The sequence below is a fragment of the Phalacrocorax aristotelis genome, chromosome 3, assembly GCF_949628215.1.
Source record: "Phalacrocorax aristotelis chromosome 3, bGulAri2.1, whole genome shotgun sequence".
Taxonomy (NCBI): domain Eukaryota; kingdom Metazoa; phylum Chordata; class Aves; order Suliformes; family Phalacrocoracidae; genus Phalacrocorax; species Phalacrocorax aristotelis.
This window is the reverse complement of record NC_134278.1, coordinates 52,071,089-52,084,627: the sequence shown is the minus strand read 5'-3', so window position 1 is coordinate 52,084,627 and position 13,539 is coordinate 52,071,089. Positions and strand designations below refer to the sequence as shown.

Genomic DNA, 13,539 nt, shown 5'->3' with positions numbered 1-13,539 from the left:
AGCTGCTTGGGGTGCCTCTGTGCTGGGGAAGAGCTTGGTGCTGGCAGCGCTGTGCCTGTTCCGCTGATACAGTGTTGAGGACTTGGTAGTCCCAAGTGATTGATGCCTTGCTTGTGTTAAGCCCAAAATAATCTGGTTTGCTTTTTTAACTTGTAATCTAGATCTGCAAGAACTGCACAGGCTGCTCTGATCGACAGATCCAGTGCGTTTCCCTCAACTGTCCCGTACTTTTCAAGCTCTCCAGAGTAAGCAGAGAACTGTCCAAGGCACCGTATCTTCGCCAGCTACTTGACCAGTTTTAAATGATCTGTGTTACAGGATTCCAGGTGCTATTTTTTTTTTCTTCAGTGTTTACCACACTAAGACTATTGTGCATGGTGCTTTTTCAATTCTCATCTAGTCCAGGATTTCCATTTTAAGTGTTGGGTTTATTATCTGAAGAATAATGAACGCTTATCCTAACTAAATTAAAAAAAAAAAACTACATTTGTTGATCTATGAATAGCTCACTTTTTAAGATGTACAAATTTCTTCTTTCTTTCATGTTTCTAACATACTGTTTTATAATGCTGATGTTGAAATAGCTATGTGTGACATCTTGTAAATCCATTTCAAAGTAGAAGTCAAGTTTACTTCCTGGAGGAAGGAGCACTGAAAACCTCGCGAAACGATAAAACCATTAGTGTGTGTTCTTGAACTGTCAGTATCAAGACGTGTTACTTATATATTATCCATTCACTTTATAATTTTGTCTGCGAAATATTTTGTAAATACACTTTTTTACTTTTCAAACAACTGAGTAAAATAACGTGCAATGACTTTTATACAGATAATTTTAAAGTTGGTTGGTATATCTCCTCCTAAGTTTTGCTTGATTCCAAGTAGATTGTTATTTTGATCAGACTGTGCAAGCAGTAGTACCATGTGTAGCATTTTGAAACATTATTTTCTAAAAATTGCTGTCTTGCTTTAGCTATTAATGGGGCATTGTGAGGAACTGTGCAAAGACATTTTTGTTACAAACCTGTGGGACTGTTGCAATACTTTAAATATAAAATTTTATTCCATTTTTGCTTGTTTTGTATAGACATTTCTATTGCTTCTAAATATGCTTAAAATATTTTCTTTCCTTACGTACTGTACAGTTAAATCTTATTTGCCACCATCTTGACAAAATGTGTATTTAGAATATTTGTATAACTGTATAAAATGGAAAAGGAATTATGTGGTCAGTGCATTGTTTTCTAAACTGGAAATCATTTTGTTTTAGAAGTTAATAATGGAAACCATATTAAAGTTGAATAAAATGATATGGTAAAAATTGTGGGTTTTTCTCTTTTTTTATATTTACTCTCGGTTGCAGACACCTTTGTTTCCCTCCTTTGGCGCACAAACAGTAATGCAGCAAGGCGGCTCCAATAAAAGTTAAGAATCCACAACCCTCTTTCCAGCTTAAGCTTTGGGATCTCAAACCTCGGATTCAATTCTTGGAGGCCTCCCCCAAACCAGAAGAGAAATGTCTCCAGTTTTCCATTACTCAAAACAGGAGTAAGTTGTAAATTTAAAAGTCCAGAGTAGCTTTGAAAAATAGAACAAAATTTTATTTACATCAAGGAACCTGAGTGCCTTTTCCAGTTCAGGATTTATTACATTCAAGATACAAGTCAATTAAATTTCACATTATACAGTACAATGTAAACCCACACCAAGCAGAATAAAAACTTACTAAATCTATAATAGAACATCCTCAGATTGTGATGCGCTTTTATGCGAAGTAACTAAGAAAAAAAAAAAGGTCAAGGCACCAACCTTCACCTACTCTTGCGTTCCAGCGTTGGTCACGGACAGAATAAAGGTGCAAAGGCCAGGACTAAGGTGTTGGTGCTTGCGGCACCATCCAGCAGTGGGCAAATAAATATATTTAAATGATGCTTAAGTGCAAGAGGCTGCCTTTAACCCTGGAGTAAATGGGTAAGTGCTCATCTTCACCTCAGTCCTGGCTTTACAGCCAAAAATATGATCATTAATAAATTCAGATATCTAATCCATGGACCACAGGCCTTGTCCTCCATACAGCAATGACTTTTCTAGCATAAGCAAGGCAATGGTAAAGCAATACAGTTTACTCCAAGTAGTTCCAACCCATAACATGTAAGTGTTGAAGCTTTCTGGAGGACCTGTAACTTAAAAGGCACTATAAATAGATCCTCACTTTAACTGTGTATGCCAGGAAGCAATTTACTTTGGAAGGAAATTTAAACATGTGAAAACTTAACATTCATTGTCTAAAAAACCAAGCCTAGTAGAACACCAAAATCCAACAACTAGGAAAGCTACAGCCTTGAACACCAAGGAGAAGTCTGGAACTGCCGTGAGCTGGATTCATTGTGGAAATGTCCTAGATCTGCTTTAACCTTAAATTGCTTTAAACATTTCATTTTCATTCAAGGGCAGCCACTGCTATTAGAAGCATGCAGTTGGGAGATAAGGAGAACAAGTTCTGGAAGCCTATTTAATTTCAAGTTTGAGGCCAGAACTGCACCACTGAAGGCTCTACGTGCTCACTAGGATGACTCAAAAGTTAGACGTTGGCCAGACGGAGGCCTCTACGTATCAGGCGGCCGTGGTTTGCCATGGTACTGCTCAAGGTAACTGTGGGAGTCCTGCTCTGTTGTCCTGCCGCTGCTTTTTGCATTCTCCACCTCCTGTAAAAGGCTGCTCTTACTGTGGCAGTCCAGGCTGTTGCTGCATTCCTACAACTCGGGGCCCCTGCTCTAAGGGGGAAAAGGGGGATGAATTCAAGGAACTCATGCAGGAATTAATACAGCCAGTTAAAAAAAGCACAGTATTTTTACATTTGTTGAGAAGACAGTGGTCAGAAACACAACTAACTGTGTATATATGAGCAATAAGTACATAAGGCTCAAAGCAGTTACAGCACATTTCCCGATGTGGCTTTCATTTCATTTTCTGGGTTTTTTAGTACTTGATTATGCAAGATAAACTTTCCCTGAGAACAATCTTGTGTGCAGGACATTCCAATTTGGAATTTCATTCCAAAAACTGGCATATAACTTGGGGATTGTTTAAAATCTTCCTGTTGCCAGGTGTGTTTCTTAAACTAATTTTCTTGTGGCAGCATGACCTCAGGTACAGGGAAACTTTTAAATTGCTGTTGATGCAAGGTAAAGCCGATGGGCTGCAGTTGCGGCCAGGGCTGCCACAGAACCATTTCCAAATCTTTTGTAATTTCTCCTGCACCAAACCCAGTTTCTGCCAAAGGAACCCTGTGATCTCCCGGGGTGGGGCAGGAACTTCCCCAAAAGCAGAGCAGCAGCAGTTATCATTCCTCTCTTCCCACCCACCAGTGGGATTTCTCCTTACTGGCAGCTGACACTCCCAAATCTCTGCACACCCAAAGCCGTTACTGCAGCATGCAGGAGGAAAAGGCAAGTTGAAGCAACGCAGGCTTCATCTGCATTCATTTAAGCCACCACCTCCACTGTTACCGTACAACACTAAACACACACTGCTTTACAGACTTACTCCTGTTGAACAAATGCTGTCACATGTACCTAGAACATGACTTGGCCTGGCATTTAAAAGCATTTGCCCTTACTTTAAGCAAAGATGAGAATCCCTTGTGTAGCAAGTGAAACAAGGCCATATTTTAAAGGGCAGGTTCATGCATTGCACTGGAAAAGATGCCACAGAAGTGTGCGTGCACACAAGGGGGAAAAAAAAGGAAGCAGTCAAAAACACAACAGCATTTAATAGCTGCCAGCAGAAGGAGGCCCTTCACCATGCAAGGTGCAAAAAAATTATGCATTTTCACTACAAGTTGATTCCTGCTTCTTACTAACGTCTCAGAAGAAAAAGCCACATGGTTGTAGGTTGCACACTCAGAGGACGAGAGAGGGAACAAAAATAGACCTGAAATACATTGTACATCTAAGGGTCTGTGCTATGCCTCAGCTAGAGCTCCTTTGTTAGTAAATTAAACTTCTTAGGAAGAAAAATACTCAGTGCAAAGTAAAAAAACAAAGAGAGAGAACCCAAACAGGAGCACATTCTGATCACACAGCCGTAAAAAAAAAACCCCTTAACCTATGAATTTGGAGTTTCAAGTAGACAAACTGCAAGACTTCTGTCTCAGAGTCAGATTTCTGCCATTAGCTGCTGCTCCTTTTTTTTGCTCTTACTGGGGAGGGCTCACTGGCACGCCTGCTCCCTCCGGGGTCTTCGTGCTTAGCAACGAACCTACAAACACAAACCACTGCTGCTCTGCTAGGAAGAGCCTGCCTGGAAGTCATCGCCCAAAGAAACAGAGCCCAAATGGCACCAACCCAACGGGCACGGGGCAAGTGAGCGCACAGCACAGCCTGAAAGGGCCGGCGCATCCGAAAGTCCCTCTCGCGCTCCAGTTTTCATTTTAACACATTGCCGTGTTCAAGTCTTGGCACAGGAAGCCAGAAAAGTTGCTACAACCTTAATTTAAATGACTGGCTTAAAAACACCCCAGCCCTATGTCAATACCATAGATTAAGTATTCTGTTTACATATCATTTTATCATCGCCTTCATACATTTCTTGATTTCCACGGTAGTGCAGCAATCAAACTCACGAGTACAATCACAAGTACTTCAGACTATTTAGTTTTGCCACCACTGTTTAACTAGTAGCTCAGAGTCAAGCATTAGAGCAGATTAACATGACCCATTTTGTCCCCCTTCCCATACACCACTCCTAAATCACCCAAAGCTGTGGTTCCACTCCTAAAAATTTAATTTTTTTTTCTTGTCTTAGTGACAGAACCAGAAAATTATATAGCTTGCCACCAGGCTATCTGATACACAGCCGCTGGGCATCACGTGAAATTTGACTTGATCATCTGGTTTCTGTCACACGCAAACTTCCAGTGCAGTGGAAACATTCTTCTTTCACGAGATAAGCAGCTCAGCATCACTGATAACAGATTTCTCTCCTCTCTCATGGAAACATTCTGTGACCAAGCGCCTCGGAACTGCACCCTCTGCCCAACCCCAAAAAACTGAGCGGGCTGAGCAGTCCCCTTCTTCCCCAGTTGGTTCTTATTACAGTACGTATCACTTCAAAGCATGCCTCACATTTAGAAAACATCTCTTATGTTTTAACATTTTTTGGTATAGTTTATACATTTTCTCACGTTACCCCAGTCACACCGCAGTGGACTCTCCCACTCCGAGAGAGAGATCGCTGCAGCCTGCAAAAATGGAAGAGGAGAAAGGCCGGACAAACACAGAAATGGACACGCTGAGCTCTGCACCACTATAAAAGCATTCTCGAACTACTTCCACAAGTCAATTGCATTTCCCTTTTTTAAAAAAAAAAAAAGAGTCAGCTTTTTACTTCAATCATTCTTCTCCCGGTCAACATTCACGTTTTTTCTCCCAGGGGACCCACCAGCAACCACTGCAGAATCGCGCGATACATCGTCCAGCCGGGGCTGAAGAGAGCCCTTGGCGGGAGAGCCCCCAGGTATCTTACGGGAGGTCTCTATCACAGAGTTTCTCAGCGTGTCATTCATTTCTATTACCTCAAAGTCTGCTTCATTCCAGTCTTCCGCATCCTCCTCGTCCTCTTCATCCTCATGAAGCCCCGAGTTTGACAACAAAGCTTTCCGGTCCTCGCTCGCACCCATTTCTTTCAGGTCGCTCTCACCGGCCGAGTTGGCCAATTTGTACATCAGAGGGAAGAGCAGAACCGTCATGGCAGAAGTCACCAAGGCGGTGTACATAACCACGGGAACATGGTGGAACCTTCCTTGAAGATACCCCACCATGGCAGGAACGCACATCTCGCCCAGCGCGGCACCGATCACAAAGAGAGAAGCCGATTTTCCTTGCACGACCGTGTACTGTTCTATCCAGGAAATGCCGCTGGGAAAGATGGTGGCCAAGGACGCTCCGTACATGGCGGTTCCCACCCACAGCAGGGCCGGGTACCTCGCAAAGAAGGCCAAGCACAAAGAGGAGATGGCAGAGCCTGTGATACTCAGCAGGATCATGGTGCCAGGGTACAAGCAAGCAGCACAAAATATTGCCACTCCTCTGCAAGCGGCAAACGCACCCCAGAAGACAGAATTCAAAGCGGCTGCTTCGTTTTCTTTCATCTCGGCAAAGACCTTTGCGTAAGTAAATAGGTAAGAGCTGTAGGTGACCTCTGCTCCCACATAGCAGAAGAAGAAGATGAACAGGAGAAAAATAAGGGCATAATGGTGTTTGGCAAACATGCATTTCTGCAAAGAAGCCTTTGATTTGTCTCGAGCCAAGCTGCCCTTTGAATACAAAATAAAAAAGATGAAAGAAACAAACAGAAGATAGGTCCCTATGACAACATAGGACCACAAAAAATCTGCACCAAGATGGTGTTTCAGTGCTGACGCAGCTGATGCAGCTGATGCTGTCGGCACAGGCCTCGGGACAGACTGGTTTGCCTTTTCAGCTAGGGGAAGGTCTTTAGATTCAGAGCCGCCCAAGGCCATTTTAGCCAGGATCGGAGCCACAAACGCACCGACAGCAAAACTGAAGTGTAAAGCCTGCATGTGTGGCCCAGCCTCTGCTCCCCAGGTATTCAGTGCCAGAACATTGCCACCTGCAGACCGGAGAGAGGAGGATTCAGACAAACCAAACCAAGCCGCAGCCTGTATCATTAACTCAATTTGCAGTAATACCAGGTTTAGCAAATACAATGTGCAGAATTGCAGTTCACTGAAATTCCGCCTGTAAGCACCTTAAACCCACGTGATTACTTGAGCTTTAGGAGGGTATTCACAGCAGACAAAACCAAGAGCCACACACTGGCTTAATCCGGCAACAATGGCTGTACTTAATTACCCCGCTTGACAATTTGCAGCATTTTTCAGCCTTTTTTTCAAAAGAGCAAATTTAACTGCTTCTCATTTCTGTTTAAAAGCAACAATACAGGACGCTAAGAATCAGAGGCCTCATTAAACAACATCCCAGGAAACATCAAGAATCGCTTGCTTTTGATGGGCTGGGACGACCCCAACCGCGTCCAAATGACTTTCCACAAGCGGAAAGGTTTACAATAATACCGCTGCAGAGACCAAGCTATGACACCCTTGGATCAACAATAATGCTAGAAAATAAGATCTCAGAGAGCCGTTTTTAAGCAGTCCCCAAGAAGAATGCTGGAAAATAAGAACAGTAACTAAATTCCAGTGCTACAGTACAGCAACCCTTGTCACTCAGCACTAATACTCTTCCAAATTAATTCGGTCACACTCTACTGCCTTGCTCTTAGTTTCTCCTGCTGGTAAGTCTCCCTGCCTCCAAAAGCTGACTTCCAAGCTGCACACCCACACGCTGACGGCATTTTTACAATAAGCCGACAGGATTTTCCCATATGAAGAATTTTTAAACCAAGAGCCATGTATAATGATCCTACCGGAGGCAACAAATGCACCTCTGCACTCAGGTTGTTTAGCATAACCCATGCCACGCAAAACCATCTTTTTCACTACCGGATCCTGCATCGCACTCTCTTCAGTGTTCACAGAGCTCCCTCGAGCTCTGCAGAATTCGGGCGGGCAGTTCACACATGCAGCCATCACGTCGCTCCTCTGTGTTGCCTACCAGCCACGCCACCGAAACCAGGCCCTGGCCGGGATGCTTCCAGAGCTGTTTGGATAGCAAGGCTAATTCATTAGCCAGCTCCTTCTCAGAAATAAGCCTACCTGAGGCTGGTCGACCGGATCCAGTGGTACCCTGCTGGCTGGTAAATAGCCGCAGGCTCCCTCGGTAAGGCAGGGAAGTCGGCACACTGCTGGCACACCACCGGAGAGGTGCCAGGTGAGTGGCCGCCTGTTGCGGCTTCACCACCACCTTCTACAGCAACGCCAGAACGCTCCACAGCTGACATATTTCTGGTTGTTTCCTGATCCCCCTCTGCACGTATGCCAGCGTTACCCGCCCACCTCTAAGTGTGCTTAGGCCTCTTGCTGTGGCCTCACCTCCTGCTCCGAGCTGCCTGCTACAGCCAGCTCCCTCTTAACGCGTCCTTTCTAGGCCGTGTCCAATGAACTAATTTCTGTGGGAATTTCTTTTTCATACCTCTGCTATAACTGACCTTTCCAACCACACCTGTAGATGTTTGTTCTGCAACTACATCGGTACATCTTCCGCCAATAAGGAGCCTCTACTAAGGAACTGGTTTTCAACAGATTTCCAGCAAAAGTGGGGTTTTTTTCCAGGCCATTTGCAGTATGCACGTGCCACAGGCTTACAATTTGGTGTACAGAATAGATCTGTATTCCCAGACACCTAGGCGAAGCTGGCCAAGGGCAGCAAATATCCCTTAATCCAGGGAGATGGACAACACAGTGCTGTAGGTAAGTAAGTGAGCTACACCAGTAAATGCCTGCCGCGAGTCCCCGAACACCACCTGGCCGGCTTTAGGTGGCCAAATCTCCAACACGGCAACTGCGAGAATCAATCTCTCAAACACCAGGTCTTGCTCAGGACTAACTTAGCTCCAACTAATGCTAATGAACTGCAAGCCGACTAGCTTCCTGTAGGTAAGTAATTTTCTACACAAAACACTGCTTAAAGAGCACGTGGCACTTTCTTTACACCTGGTAATTGCCCACTGAAACGCATATTTATGTTCTCCAGGAAGCAAGAACTACCCAGCTCCACAGGGGCCTGAAGGAAGGCCTGCTACAGAGGCACAACCCTGGGAGTCTCAGGACCAGAATAATCCAAGAATCCCAGCCAGGCAGAACAGCTCCCCTCTTTCAATTCAAGATGCGTCAAATGAAATACCAGCAACAGTTTTGGTGAGCTTGAAGTTTCTGACGAGTTCAGTGAAGAAACTATCGAACCCCGCGGCCCCTTACCTGTGTCTAGAATTCCCATGGACGCTCCAATAACTGACATCAAGACAGTTAACAGCAGGGATTTCTTACACCAGGGTATCCCATAAAGACCAACCGTTGTTCCAAACATGGATAATGCTGGAAAGGTTAAAAACAAAACAAAAAACACCATATACTGCAGTTTCCATTTAAACTACAAAACATCCAGAAGACCAAGAAATACAAATACATTCATCATTATTACAGTTACAGGCAATCCTAACAGGCGATGTAACCTAATTACCTCAATTCATGGTTAGCAGAAGCAGCTAGAATGTTCAACAGAAGCATTTTTCACTTGGAAAAAAGGAATATACTCGTCGGAATATAAACACTGCGGGAAAAACCTGTTTCGCTAAAGCTTTGTTTGCAAAGGGAGTAGCATCTGCTGCTGGAACACCACGAAGGCTTCTTCTGCAAACTTTTGATTTAGAAGCGTTCTTCCAGTATCTGCTGCTAACTCCTGGTCTGGAAAGGTTACTTTGCCAGGGAAAAAGTAAAACGTGTTTTTCAACAGTACGCAGTTTTCCCTCTGAGAACTACCGAGCATTACATTTGGCTCCATTTTAAAAGAACCCAAATCACTAAACTCTTAAAATCCTATGAAGTGATTGCACCTCGGCCAACGAGCAACCTCCGTATCAAAAAAGCTCTTTCATTTATGTTCTGTTCTCACATGAGGCATGTGTTCCAAGGGATTTCTGGAGTCTTAAAGAGACTGAACTGCAAAACTTCTCATCATAAATTTAGCAGCAATTTATTAACTGTATTAGTTTGGCTCTTATTAACCCCCCTTACAACATGCCATTTCAAAAAAAGTCTTTTTTAGCAGACAGAAATTATTTTTATTACCATCTAGGAGGAAGTTCAGCAGTTAAGTTCTAAGCATATAATCACCTTCATAATAAAATAATCTGCTATTAATATCTTGAATGTACAGCGTCGGGTTTTTAGAAAGCCTGTACCAGTTAAGACGTCTCTATTATTTTTCAAATCAGTGCTTGATCAGCGGTGGGGCAGATGCTTAAGGATCAATGGGGACTGAGGTAATTAAGAACTTAGGTTAATTCCAAATAAAAACAACAACAAACGAAAACATAAATATCCAGAACCCTAGAGTCCTCGCAAGTTACCTGGAATACACGCCTCAAAACATTTCTGAAGGCCAGCACGCTGAGCTGCACAGAGAAAAAGCCAAAGCTGGGGTGTACGACGTACAGCTTCTCAGATGCCCCACTCAGAGCTGAAAAGTAACTTCTCGACAAGCTCTCAGTTGTCCGTTTCAGCTCTTCCCCTGAAGACTGATACTTAAAAGCCTCCCTGACAAAGCCAGATTATGTCTTCGTTTTAACCTGGTACAGTTGCAGAGTTTCAGCAGTTGAAAGATGGGAGGTACAACTACACGAACCAAAATCTCCTACAGGCAGCCTTCAGGTGATAGAAACGAGAGAAGGTTCAGAAGCTCAAGTTGTGCTCTTGCCATAAGCACTACCAAATTGGAAAGGATTAGGAGATGAATCATTTTCCAAGCATTGTTGACAGACAGCAATCTCATCTGATACTTCAGGAAAAGAAGCAAATACTAAACTATTTCAAGGTAACGTTCACTTCCACGGGTGTATTAATTCCGTTATGGAAGGTGAGGTCTCAAATGTCAGACACGGACAGCTCCGACCTTGTCAGATGTACAAGGAGGCTAAAGGAAACCCACCGTACAGGCATCCTGGGTGAGAGGAATAAAGAATAGGGAGGAGACCAAATAAAGACATCTTAGAAGAAGAGAAGTAAGAAGAACTCATCAGGAAGATGAAGAGAGGGGGAAAAAGAGAGAAGAGACAGACAGACGTTGTGTGACATGACTACTCCCGATAGCAGGAGACAAGCATGCAAGGGGATAAGAGGAGACTTAGTTCAAACACTAGCAATGGAAAATGGATCTTCTAAACTGCCCCTGTGACTACAGCACGGACCTCAGGGGAGGCACAGCTCTGTTTGAACCTCCCCAGGTAAAAGTATGGGAAGGGGAAGGAAAAGAGCGAGCCCCAGGATCTGCTTTAGTCCCTAACTCACAGCGCGTACTGCTGCTGCTGCGCTTGAAAGAAAAAACAAAAAAAGACAGGGCTTCCACTGTTTTGGGTGCACTCCAAGAAACTCCACCTGAACGAGACACTAACGGGTCCTTGAGAGGAGCACCTCGTTTCTGGATGCTGAGCGTGGCCCTTGGCGACCTGACGGCCCAGCAGCCCCGCTCTGCCAGGACGAAGCCAGTCCTGTGCTCCTACAGCAGAGAGTTTCCACGTGCCCAGACAACTGTTAAGATCATAAACCGTGGTTCCTATAAACATTTTCCTAGCTAGGCAGCAACCGAGCAGCCAGCTTCCACCCTCACAGGTGGTATTTAGTGTTTTTCCACTTTCAGTAAGTTCTGATTCGATTGAGGCCCTCCAGTCCAGCACACGAAGACGATCGCTTCTGCGCAGCTTTAGGAAGGGGGAGGGTTTTACGACGCTCTCCCCACAGAAACACACCCTCAGCGTGGCTGCTGGGGGTTTCCCCTGGGCGCAAATGAAAGCCAAAACACAGTTTCCGCTGTTCTGTTTCATATGGTGACGTTATCGAAGCCCGTACGTTCCAAGAGGATCTATGCTAAGTGCACTGCTCGATACAAAGGAAAAACAAACAAAAAAAAACCTCTTGTACTTTTTGCCTGAACCAAAGGCACCTTTTGGTCACTTCAAACAGGTTTGGTCAGTTCAAACCCAACCGCCGCGGTTACCGTGCCCAGTGAGCCCAACCGCCCGGACGTTACGCCCCGGGGCTGCAACGCCCGCCCGCCCGCCCGCGGTGTCAGAAGGTGGCCGAGGCAGGCTGTCGCGACAGCGAGCGCACTAGGGTGGCAGCGCGCGGCGCAGCCGGAGGGCGGCGCAGGGCGGGTAGCAGCGCCGCGTGCCACAGGCCCCCGCTTCCGTGCCGCCATGCCGCCAGCACGAGGCGTCGCCCCGGCGGGGCGCGAGGCGAAGTGAGGTGGCGGGATATGACGGAACACGGGGGGTGGGGGGGGTGTCCCTGGGAGAGCCCCCCGCACCCCCGGCACTCACCCAGAAGGAGGTGGGCGTTCATCCAGTCGAAGAGCACCCCCCCGAGCACCGACCCGCCCAGGTAGCCCAGCGACCGGCCCACGAAGATGTAATAGATGTCGCTGACGTTCTTGCGGACGTTGGCTGCCAGGTTTTGGAAGGTGGGTCCCAGCACCGCGATGCTCATTCCCTGCAAGGCATTGCAACGGAGGGGGTGTTGGGGGGCGGGGGGGGAGGGGGGACCTCGCGCCCGCCCCCCCCTTCGCCCCCGCCGGGCCGGGCCGGGCAGCTGCGGGAGGGGAAGGGGAGAAAGGGGCCGCAGATGCCGTGAGCCGCCCGCCCCGCCGCCCCCGCCGCTCACCAGCCCCAGGAAGGCCGCGCACAGCGCCCCAGAGATGCACCACCGCAGCGCCGCTCCCTCCGCGCCCCGCACGCCCCGCCGGACACCGCCGCCGGCCGGGGCCACCTCCGCGTATGGGGCGGCGGGGAGGCGCGTCCCCGCCGTCGCTGCTCCCGCCGCCGCCTCCCCCGGGGCGGCGAACCGGACGTGCTTCTTGCGCCCGGCGCCGGCCATGGCTCCCTGCCCCGCGGCGCGGCACCCACGGCCGCTGCGGCCCGCGGGACCGCCCGCCCCGCCCCCGCGCACGGCGGCCCGCGGCGGCGACTACAGCTCCCGGCGTGCTCCGCGCCGGCCCCGCCCCTCCCCGCGGCGGGGAAGGCGGCGGCGGCCCCGCCCCTCACGGCCCCGCCCTTACCTTTGGGGTGGCCGTTTGACCAGTTTTGCGGCGGGTGGTTAGGGCGGGTGTTAACAGGGCAGTGAGCCGCCGGGCTCGCGCGCTGCCAACAGCCACCGGCTTATGGCGTGCTGCTTTCGTCACGTCGGGGAGCCGACGAATTTGAAGCGCCCTTACAAAACCAGAAGTGGGGGGATGTTTACGGGCAGGCCTCACGGAACCAAACTGTAACAACCCAGTTTTGAAACGTATCTAAAGAATTCCAATTATTTAGGATCCCCTTTTACAAGTAATATTTTTTTTAAATAGGTAGCCTACCTCACAGAAGTAAGGTCGGAAAAGGGAGCCTGAGGAGGGCTAAAGCCCATCCTCAAGGGAAATGAAGTCAAGCCGGCATGGCAAAGCCTGGCCTAGGCCGGCCCTAAGCCAGCCCTGGTGCCCAGCATGACAAGGGAGCCCGGGGAAGCCCCGGCGCTCACACTTGCCCGCCCTCAGTTTGCACGCTCCGCTGCAGCACCGCTTCATCAAAGCTTGGCTTAGTTTCTCTTTGCATGGATGGTATGAGCAGCACGCAGTGAAAACTGCAGCTAATTTTTTTCCAAGTCATTTTTTATATTTCTTGACAAAATCTCCCTAACATTTAGTCAGTTTGCTCCCACTGCGTCCCTTATAGCCCCTGGATGAGGCAGGCAGCAGGTGCTTTAGGGTTTTTATTTTTTATCCTCTCCCAACCTTTGTTATCTCATAACTTAAACTGTGCCGGACCTTTCAGACAACTTAGCATACAAGGTCTCGGTCTTCTACGTTGCAC

General features: G+C 47.3%; 2 protein-coding genes across 2 annotated transcripts in view; one reads left to right on the top strand and one right to left on the bottom strand.

Moving 5' to 3' along the window:
* REV3L (REV3 like, DNA directed polymerase zeta catalytic subunit) overlaps positions 1-1,321 on the top strand; it is a 126,148-nt gene extending 124,827 nt beyond the window's left edge. Inside the window, exon 32 of the mRNA XM_075087453.1 lies at positions 162-1,321. Coding sequence (XP_074943554.1) covers positions 162-302 — 141 coding nt within the window. The 3' untranslated portion in view covers positions 303-1,321. The remainder of the gene's footprint in view (positions 1-161) is intronic.
* A 254-nt stretch (positions 1,322-1,575) lies between these two features.
* SLC60A2 (solute carrier family 60 member 2) lies at positions 1,576-12,659 on the bottom strand. The gene is made up of 4 exons (XM_075087454.1): positions 12,356-12,659; positions 12,016-12,184; positions 8,900-9,016; positions 1,576-6,633 (listed from the first exon to the last, which is right to left on the bottom strand). The coding sequence occupies exons 1-4, from the start codon at positions 12,566-12,568 to the stop codon at positions 5,390-5,392; spliced, it is 1,743 nt and encodes a 580-aa protein (XP_074943555.1). The 5' UTR covers positions 12,569-12,659; the 3' UTR covers positions 1,576-5,389.
* Between the last annotated feature and the right edge of the window lie 880 nt (positions 12,660-13,539).

What these genes read in the sequence shown, in the direction of transcription:
- SLC60A2 (XM_075087454.1), bottom strand. Translation starts at nt 12,568, where the DNA reads ATGGCCGGCGCCGGGCGCAAGAAGCACGTCCGGTTCGCCGCCCCGGGG. An exon ending in GAACGCCCACCTCCTTCTGG is followed by an intron (nt 9,017 to 12,015) that starts GTGAGTGCCGGG and finishes TAACCTTTCCAG; the next exon opens with CATTATCCATGTTTGGAACA. An exon ending in CATGGGAATTCTAGACACAG is followed by an intron (nt 6,634 to 8,899) that starts GTAAGGGGCCGC and finishes TCCGGTCTGCAG; the next exon opens with GTGGCAATGTTCTGGCACTG.